This window comes from Microtus ochrogaster, unplaced genomic scaffold (genome assembly GCF_000317375.1).
Source record: "Microtus ochrogaster isolate Prairie Vole_2 unplaced genomic scaffold, MicOch1.0 UNK15, whole genome shotgun sequence".
Classification (NCBI taxonomy): Eukaryota; Metazoa; Chordata; class Mammalia; order Rodentia; family Cricetidae; genus Microtus; species Microtus ochrogaster.
The window spans coordinates 4,651,793-4,661,912 of NW_004949113.1; the positions used below are offsets into that span (position 1 = coordinate 4,651,793).

General features: G+C 52.1%; 1 protein-coding gene across 1 annotated transcript in view; it reads left to right on the forward strand.

Annotated features, from left to right (window-relative positions):
- Positions 1–15: 15 nt before the first annotated feature.
- Positions 16–10,120, forward strand: part of Nkd1 (naked cuticle homolog 1) — a 66,948-nt gene continuing 56,843 nt past the window's right edge. The window contains exons 1-3 of the mRNA XM_005367041.2: positions 16–200; positions 317–349; positions 954–1,087. Of these exons, the coding sequence (XP_005367098.1) occupies positions 176–200; positions 317–349; positions 954–1,087 (192 nt within the window). The 5' untranslated portion in view covers positions 16–175. The remainder of the gene's footprint in view (positions 201–316; positions 350–953; positions 1,088–10,120) is intronic.

Below are 10,120 nucleotides of genomic sequence, written 5' to 3' on the forward strand. Positions count from 1 at the left end.
AGGGGGCTCGGCGCGCCCGGGCGTCAGTCCGGCCGCGGCGACGGCGGCAGGAGGGTGTCCCGACGCCTCCTGGGGCTGCGCTCGGCGCGGGGACTGTGAAGAGGAGGCGAGCGAGGCTGGCGCGGGGTCGGTGGCCGGACGCATGGCTTAGGACGCCCCGCCGCCGCTCCCCAGCATGGGGAAACTTCACTCGAAGCCGGGTCAGTGTCCCCCGCCCGCTCGCCGGCCGCGGCCCCGCGTCCTCCAGCCGGTGCTAACTCTCCCTCTCCTTTCTTTCCGGCTCCCGCCGCCGCCACCGCGCGCGATGTTCCCGCAGCCGCCGTGTGCAAGCGCAGGGAGAGCCCGGAAGGTAGGAGCGCGGGCCACCGGCCCGGGGGAGGGGGGGCTCGAGGGAGGTGGCGCGGCCAGCCCAGCCGCTGGATCTCATTACCAGGACTGCCCCAGCCCCCAGCCCCGCCCCGGGAGCGCTCTTTGGGGCCCCTCTGTCCCTTTACTCGTTCCCCATAGCCCAGTGCTCTCACTACTGACCCTAAACCCATCCACTTTGGTGGCGTCTTCTCTTCAGACCCCCAATATCTTGCACCTTCCTTCTGGCCGCCAGCCCCTTCTCTGGAGAACTTGGCCTCGGCGCCCACTGCACCCCCTCTCCTGACCCTCAGCTTTTTTCTCCACAGTCCTGACTCCCGCGCTCCTTCCTCCGATCCCCTAACTCCTTCACTCAGAATACTGCGCACTCCTTTTCACCCTCTGAATCCTTGCACTTAGGATCTCGCCAAGCCCCTTTCTTGGCTACCTTCCTCTTTTAGATTCTGCTCCGTCCGGCGCTTGACCCTCCTGCCAAGTCTTTACTCTCCGGGTTGTGCCTCTCTGTCTCCTTCCCTTCATTCTCAGGTAACTTTTTGCCAGCTGCGGGGGGGCCCAGACTCAAGGTCTTCGTGTTCTTCCCGCCTCAGGTGACAGCTTTGCTGTGAGCGCTGCTTGGGCAAGGAAAGGCATCGAGGAGTGGATCGGGAGGCAGCGCTGTCCAGGCAGCGTCTCAGGACCCCGACAGCTGAGATTGGCAGGCACTGTTGGTCGAGGCACTCGGGTATGGCCCCCACTTTGGTCCACCCTTTCAGTTTTGGAGAGGGTCTGCGAACCGCCTCCCCCCACAACTTTCAGCATCCTGTTGGCACATTGTCTAGGTCCCCAAATCCCTTCTCAGTGTGTCCCACCAGCCCTACTTGTACCCCATACTTTGGAGGATTCTTGTCGATCAATCTGGCACCCATCTCCCACCCAGTTGGGCACAGAGAGTTGCTTGGGGAGGAAGTGCCAGGGAGGAGGTGGTACAGGTCCAGTGGGTGGGGAATTTGTGCTTTGTTGTGTGTGTGCGTGGGGGGGGGGCTCCTCTGCTTTGCTTTTATGGCCAGCTTTTCCACAGGGAGGGGTTAGGACTAGAGGCAGGCAGGAGTGTCTGGGTAGAGGGCAGAGCTGTGCTGGCCCAGGATCTGTGGCCACCTCCAACTGTGTCTGTGGCATTCATCAGTGCCATCTGCCATCTGAGTGTAGAGTTTGAAGGCACTGAGACCTGGCTGTTCCCTTAGAGTGGCCCTTAGAGGCGGGAGGGGCGGAGGGTGGGGGATTTCATATGGTGGTCTGGGTACACCTCTTTCTACACCCAGGGGTGTATTGAGGCTAGAGTTGTTCTGCGGGAGCAAGCGGGATGGGGGAGTGAGTGAGTCCAGCCCCTGTGTCTGGCCTGGGACTGGTGTTCACAGATGTCCTGTGAGCTCCAGCACTCTGCACAGTGCTTTCAGATGGTCTGCGTGGAACTCTTGCAAGCCGAGGATCAAAGGATGAATCAACTTTTTGATGTGACATTTAATTTTTTTTTTTTAAACTTGGAGAGGGAACAGATCGAGCCTCAGGTCTGGTTAGTTCTTTGGTCTTGTTCTTTGGGTGAGGCTGGTGGAGTCTTTGTGCGTGTGTGTGTGTGTGTGTGTGTGTGTGTGTGTGCTTGCGTGTGTGTGTTTGGGTGGTGGCATCTGGCAGCATCATTGCAGGGAGATGGCGTGTGTGTGTGGTTGGGTGGTGGCACCTGGCAGCACCATTGCAGGGAGGTGGCATGCTTGTCACCATGTGCGTGTGCTTGCGTGTGTGCGTGTTCATGCATGTGTATGTGTTGTGTTAAATGCCCTCTCTCTCTGGGATAAACTCACTCTCTACTGTGTAGCTCAGGCTTTCTCTTCCTGGCCCTCCAGTTTGCTGGCTGACTGGGACTGGGGCTGCTACCCTAGTAGAAAGGTCAGAACTGGGCCCAGGGGGTGGAGGCACTGCATTTAGAGCCTTTTAACAGAACCACAAACTTCTCCTTCCCCCACCATTCCTAGTTTTTGATGTACTTATTTATCTAAAGACCAATGAAAACAATCCAATTTAGACATATGAGCAGATGCATTTGGAGCTCAATACAGACCAACAGAGAGGATTTCCATTAATCAGGTTTTGTGTTTTTTTTTCAGCCTGTTTATTTTCATAAAGTATTCTTGCAGAATGACATTTATTTAGGCTCTGTCGCTCTCCTCTTTCTCTCTCTCCTCTCTCTTTTTTTTTTCCTAAACTGCCAGGCAGCTTTTACTCCATGCTAGAGGGGAAACTTGAAATACAGCGAGGGCTTGCTTCAATTGACTTTTATCTTCAAAGCCATAACAAATGTTACCCGCATGTTTTTGGTGGGTCTCCTTGGCATCCAGGCTGGGAGGATGGGAGGGAGGGGGAAGAAGGAGAGGAAAACAAAAGTCTGTCGTTTTTAATTAAATAGTAGTGTTCCCAGCAAGAGGAATGCAAGCCAGTAAAAGTTGCCATTGGGGGAAATGAAGAAGGGGGAGGGGGCCCCTGCTTAAGCCTGTGGCTTTGCTGAAGTCACGGAATTTCGTTGCCTGGTTTCTTCCCCCAGCTGAGGACAGCATGGGATGGATGGTGCTTGCTCGCCTTCCTGGCTCACCCCCCTCTCTGAAAAGGAGGGGTCATTAATATTTGTTCAAAGTCCTTTTGAAGATGTGGGGCATAGAGCCATCAGTGTGACATGTGTTGGATAGTTAAGAGGGTGGGCCCAGCCATCAAAGATGTTGAGTGGGGGCCGGGGGGAGGTCTCTGCTTCCTTGAGAGTGGATCTTAATAACAGATCTGGATGCCTGGGTTCCAACCTGTGGTGGTCACCGTAGTGGGGCCAGGCATCAGCCCTAGAAAAGGAGCGGGCCGAGCCAAAGTGTGGGGTCGCGCTGGTGGTGGCCCGTGAAGCACTTCAGGTGGTCTTTAGGGGGAAAGTCTTTAATCTTTATAGGTATCTATCTTTTTTAATCAGAGAAAAAAATAACTAGGACATCAAACACATGATTTCATGGATGTTATCACTTAAGATGAATCAGAGTTGAAAGAGGGAGGTGAGTTCAAAGCCAATACAGGGAAAAATACCGGGTTCAAGTGGTCGTAGTTGGGAGGGGTAAGAATGAGTGCTGAAATGGTGGGGACAGTGAGGGTGCTGGGCAGGCCAGTGGTGAGTCCATTTCAGTTCTCTCGCTTCCCTGAGTCCCACTGGCATGGGAGGGGTGGCTGGCAGGTCCTTCCATGATATCATCAGGATGTTGATGGGTGTGGACTCCAGCAGTCTGCAGGCTTCCAGGGCTGGCAGCTTCCTATAGCCAGTACCAGGCCTATCTTGGTGAAGGCCTCTGTGTCCGCTTCTCTACTTGTCCTGCCACCAAAGTGGCTGGGGACACATTACTGACTTATCCAACTGACAACATTATTATTGCTGTGAAGTCTACTGTTGCCTGAGCGCCTGTATGTGCCAAGCACATTGCTTCTATTACCTTAATCTCCCCATAACCCTCTGGAGTTGCAGCCAGCTGGGGTAGACTAAGTTGTCTCCCTTTCTAGAGTCAGTGTGTGTGAAGCCTAGCATTGCCTGATTCCCAGCGAGGGGCACAGACAGTTGCCACCATGTCCACATGAACCAGTTGCAGGGGAGGAAGAAGCAAAGAGCCCTACCTGCCCCATATTTGGGGCAGGATCCGGGTTGCATGCATCGCCCTAGGGTGTGAGGGTAGCCACGCAAGTGCTCAGCTCAGCCTACCCCCCAACATATCGAAATGACTGAGGTCAGGCTCTGCACTGTAGCTTGTCACCTTGTGCAAGTCACTTTAACTCTCTTTATCTTGATAAGCACATCTGTAAAATGGGCCCAGTCATGTTCTCCTCCCTGTCAGTGGAGGTAGATAAATCTTGGAAAAGCGTAGAGCCCAGGCTGAGAGGGTGATGCTTATGGAGGAGCCCTGATGTTTGTGCTCTTCCCCCTACATCCTTCCACTCTTGGCTCACCTGGTGAGACCCAGGTTAAGGTCTGGGCTTTGCCTCTCTGGGGATGTTTGATGAGGTACAAGGGACTATAAACTCAAAGGAGAGAGGTGGTGAATGACAGGAAACATAAAGGCACTGTTAACGAAGAACAGTAGACGGAGCCAGTGCATGCCTGAGACGCATGTACTGAGCAGAATTAGAGGCTAAAGCACATTCATCTCCAAGAGACAGCAGGCAGTAAGAGACCAACCAGTGGAAATCCTAGGTGAGCGGTGGCTGGACGATGAAGCTCCCTAGGTACTTCTGTCCATACTGTGAGCGTGGGCACACATGCATGTGTGCATGTGTGTAACTAGATTCAAAACAACCTTTACTCCGTGCACTATGATCCTTTTGTTCTTTTACAGCAAAACTGCTTGCAGAAATAGGTTGGGGGCTTGGGGCCAAGCCAGCCCCCCTGTAGATCAAAGGCGGCTGCCAGGCACTTTGGTAATTTGATTAGGGGGCACCTAGCACATTTTGATATTTAGGGAAGATTAGGAGGGTGCAGGCATGCTGCATGGGGCCCTGGTGGAGTTGGGTGATGAGATTGGGGGCTGATCCAGCTGCTGCCTGAATTCTGGATTCCAGGGGAATTACCCTTGAATGATACCAGTTGGCACAATTAAAAGGCCCCATGTCTTCACCATATGGAAAGTGTTAGGCCTCCTTACGTGGTTTCAAAGCTATGTGTTGGGAGGTGGACTTGACATTTGAGGTACAGCATAAATTAAATACTTGGTGTTTAAGAATTAAAAGATGATTTGCTTTGAGGCTGGTCAGGGTTTCAGGGAGGCAGCATTGTGCCTTCTTCACACACAGGCTTCTTGGAGTGGTCTAGGGGAGGGTCTCCTTAGCTGACCCCGCTTCACAGCCCTGAGAACTACCTGGACCTGGGATAGCCAGCAAGGAGTAGCCTGGAAAGCCTGAGCTGTCCCAGGTGCCAGACATCACTGCTGGTTGCTCCCGGTCTTGCCAAGCGGTATCATCTGTGAGATGGGAATTCTTGGAGGCCCTTTAACTAGCACCTTTTCTCCCTTTCAAAGTCTTTAAGAAGGAGCCTGGGTTTCCTGAGCCAGGCCATATGTGCTGTCTGTTCCCTAGAAGCAAGGGGAACCCTTCTCCATTCACAAGCTAGGCAGCCTCGCCTGCACGTGGTAGGAGTAGAACCGGGGGCTGCTACTTCCTTGCTTAGTGGGAGGAGGAGAGGAGATGGGCTGGTGAGCGCATGCACCCCTGTTTGTTCCAGGAAGCTCACTTCCCCCATCAGTGACTACCTGTCTTCTTGGACACTTGGTCAAAGTTGAACTGTCAGCAACAAAGAAGTCACTGCAAAATGTGACTTCTTTCTTGAGGTACATAGCAGGCACTCACTGTGGATGAATACAGAAAGAAAGTTTACTCACTGTTTTGTCCTTGCTGCCTCCTTCCTCCAGCCAACCTCTCAGACCATCATTCCCAGTCCACTGTTCTTAGTGAACTTGTAGAGCCAAGCCTTTCTTATAGGCGCTTAGTAGACTAATCACTATTGACAATGTATTGTTAATATACATTGTGTCACACATTGGGAAATGGTGGAAAGAGGCATGGTCTTCGCCCTTGGGTAATGTCAGAGTAATGAAGGAAGCAAAAGCCTCTGAGCGAGCAGGTGGAGGACTGGAGGACTGGAGGACTGCCGGGATGTGTCGCGGAAGGGATGGCCGGCACCCTGGGCAGGACTTCACTGCTGTCGCTGTAAGATGGGGTAGAGTGTGGCATGCTTGAACACTTGTCCAGGGACAGGTGTATGAGGCTACTACTTTTTCCTTGGAGTTGATCTGTAGTTTGAGGATGGGACATTGCCCTGCTGTCAAATGGGTTGGTGACCTCTGGAGCCAGGTCATAGGTGGAGATCCGTGTAAGAGTCAGAAGCTTAGCTGTGTGGTTAGGGAACTGAGGGATGGATGATATTGGTCGCTGAGAGACAGAGAATGTCAACTCAAGGGCTTTGGGGAAAGAAGCTGCTGACAGCCAACCCCAGAGCTAGTGCATGGTGCCATGAGGTGCAGTGATGCTCAGGCTTTCCAAAAGGCAAAGGGACCCTGGGCTCAGGGATGGAGCCCTTGGGGAGGTCTATAATGTTGAAGAGTCAAGTGCTCAGGGCTATAAACTCACATGCTGTACAAACTTTGGGGACTATCTGGCTGCTTGTTGGACCCAGGCACTTCCTGTAGTTGCCTCCAGGCTCCCTCTTTCTGGTTCCCACATTCCTCCTGCAGCTCCCCGCTCTCACATTCTCCTCCTGTTTTCTTCCCCTTGTTTTCTCCCTTAGCCCTCTCTTCCTGAGAAAGGAAAGAATCCAGTTCCTCATAAACGAAATATCTGCCCTGTCAGAGGGAAGTGAGGCAGGAGCCCAGAACACCCTGGACGAAGGGCCAGAGAGAGCTGAAGGCTTCACTTGTTGGATCTGGAAGCTGGGCTTTGATGTCACCCTGCTCCGTTTATCCTGGGATGCTGCCTGCCTCCTTGTGGCCTCAGCCTCTCTGCTGGACAGGGGCAAGCTCTCAGGTTGGAGTAGAAGAGAGGCATGCCCACTCCATGAAGGGTAGCCCTCTCCAAAGGGTAGCCCAAGAGTCCAGCCAGGCCGCACCCTGCCAAGCCCAGGTGGGTGGGGAGCCTTTTCTAAACACTCACTTCCAGAGACATAAGTAATTCTTTGATAGATGCCTGGGCAAGCCGAGAGGGATGTTTATCCATGTGGGCACCAGCCACAAGGCTCAGGAGGAAAGCTGTAGGCCCCTCTGCTGAAGTCATCCTCAGCTTCAGCAGGGCATGCAGGAACCCTGCCCAGCCAGTGTGACTCTGTCCGAGGGGCCTGGCCAGGGCCATGTTTGCTTAGTAGCCTTGAGGAACTAGTTTGGGCTACACTGTTCTGGCTTGCTGAACCATATTGGCTATGACATGTGACCCTGTGTGCGGCTGATGGTTATTTGAGGGCCTCAGGGCAGGGTGGGCTTTGCTGGAGCATGACATCAATGGAAAGGCCTTTCCCTCTTTTGAACTTTGACTTCTCCTGCTGAGAAGTGAGATGACGTCATTCTAATTTAGTGTGCGTCCAGTGCCTTCTGTCCCACTGTCCGTGTATCTGCGGTGGATGTGGGATGCACATCATCTACTCCATGCACTGGCCATAAGTCATCGTCATGAGGCTTCCAGCCTGGGAGAAGGCAAATGAAGCCCGGAGCTCATGTGGGTGGTTCTGCATTCCACACTGGCAGTTCCTTCTGCTTAGGCTGCTGTGGAAACCGAGGAACAGATTGGCCTTTCCTCAGAGAATGTTTCCTGAGTTCTGTTGGGTAAGAGTGAGGTGTTGTGTGTTGTTGTTTTTGGCTAACGTAACTTGCTTTGACTCCTGGTTCTCTGATATTGAGTAGGAGTAATCGTTCAGTTTTATCAAATGTTGGAGTGTTGATGGGATGCATCACTTACTGGTGTGATGTACAATTTGGGTTTTTGGTGGTGTTCTGTGACAGGATCTTTCTGTGTAGGTTAGACTGGTCTAGAAATCACCATCCTCCTGCCTCAGCTTCTTGATTACTGAGATTACAGTGAATGCCACCACACCTGGCTGGTGTATTATTATTTGTATAGTAATCCATATTACTAAACTCCCTAGTGTTCAACTTCTTTGTACTTCTGAAGTAAGTCCATTTATCAAGTGAGCATATTATCAATGTGGGCTCTGCATCTATGGACTCAGCCAACTGAAATTGGAAAATATTTGAAAACAATGCATCCAAGCTGATGAGGCTTCGTTTCTTGTCACCATCCTTTTAAACATGACACCCTGATGACTACATAGCCTTTTATTATATTAGGTCTGTTAGCTACTTTTCTGTTGCTCTGATAGGATACCCTCACCAAGGCAACTTGTGGTTTGGGCTTACGATTTCAGAGGATTAGAGTCCATGGTGGCAGAGCAAGGGCGTGTCAGCAGAATCAGCTGAGAGCTCACACCTTGATCCACAAGTAGGAGGCAGAGAGAACTAACTCAAAATGGCATGGGCATTTGAAATGTCAAAGCCTGCTCCCAGTGGCACACCTCTTCAAAAAAGGCCACACCTCCTAATCCTTCCCAAACAGCCCTACCAACTGGGGACCAAGCATTCAAACGCAGGAGCCATTCTTGTTCAAACCATCAGTTAGGAATTATAAACAATATGAACTTGAGTAGAAGTATACCATGCGTGTATCTACCATATATGTATAGTCCTTTGTTATATAAGGGACCTGAGCACTGCAAATTTTGGTATTCATGGGTGAGTATAGGAGTGCTCTGTACTGTTCCCTATAATACCAAGAGATACAACTGTATTCTTTTTAAATGCAGTTGTACTTGCTATGCAGATGCTGTACTGTGAGCTTTTGAAAATGCAGCTGGGTTTTCTATGCAGATGCTATGTTCTGGGTCTTTTGCACGGGTGTTTCTAAGTTAGATTGGCTCACGCTTAGAAAGTAGATGTTGAGCAGTGAGGATATTCAAGGAAGGTTAGGGGCAGCCTGTAGGCTCTGAGTCTAGAACAGGAACTACCGGGGTGTGAGCTAAGCACCAGAGGTGAGTTGGGGATAGGAGCAGAGAAGGAATGTCAGAGTGGTTGCACGCTTGCTAAGTGTCAGGTAGGAAGCCACAGAGCAGTGGACCGTTTGTTGGAGCTGCCCTGGTCACCTTCTGTGTGTGCTAGATTTAAAGCACGAGCCATCATACCCAGCCCTGGCTTGTATTATGGATAAGGTCTTTGTGCAGAGGGGGAACATGAGGGAGCCTGTGTGAGGTCAGCTTGATGAAAGGAGTCTGTGATGTATGCGGTGGAGGAGGAAGGATGTGAATCCCCGCTGTAAAAATACTTTGAAGGTGAAGAGGAATCAAGTAACAGAACATTTCACGGGCTCTGTGAGGATCCACAGGTCCACATGGGGATTGGTACAGCACTTGGTTCTCTGGGGGCCGTCCAGGGGACTCTTGAAGAGGCTGCGGGCAGGCAAGGGCCAGGAGAAACAGAATAGGATGCAGGGTGAGCAGGAGCTGTGGAGGCCCACAGTCTGGGTTCTGATTCTGCCTGCACGCTTTGTCCTTGAGACTTAGGGTTCTAAGCCAGGCCTCCGGGCCAACCAGTGAATGTGGTGGGAACAGTTGCGGTGTAGATGGTTTAAGTAAGAATTCCTGAGGTCCCAAAGTTGCGAGCAAGGATGGGAGAGACCTGTTGGCTGTTGAAACAAATGGGGTCTGGCACCCCCTGCTGCTAAGGCACAGGTAATGGTAAAGGTTGTAGGCATGGTGATTAACTGAGGTCAGAGTCATAGTATGGTGTGGTGAAGGGTGGGAGGAGCTACTTCACTTCCTCTCTACCTTCCAGGTCCTTCTCTTGGCTGAATTCAGAGGCCACCAGGCAGGGGAGCCCTAGGGAACTGGTGCCTAGAGATTGGCTTCCCTAGTATGCCACAGAGAAGGCAGGGAGTATGTGAACATGCTGTAGCAGTAGAGGAAGCATCTCTGGGCCTCAGTTTCCACAACAGGGTCTGGGGCAGTAGTGCTGTGTGCCCCCTAGCATGGTTGGGAAGAATCCCATTGTATACGGGTCTCTTTAAGGGCAGGGGTCTGACTAGAAGTGTGATTGGGGCCGGGCGGTGGTGGCGCACGCCTTTAATCCCAGCACTCGGGAGGCAGAGGCAGGCGGATCTCTGTGAGTTCAAGACCAACCTG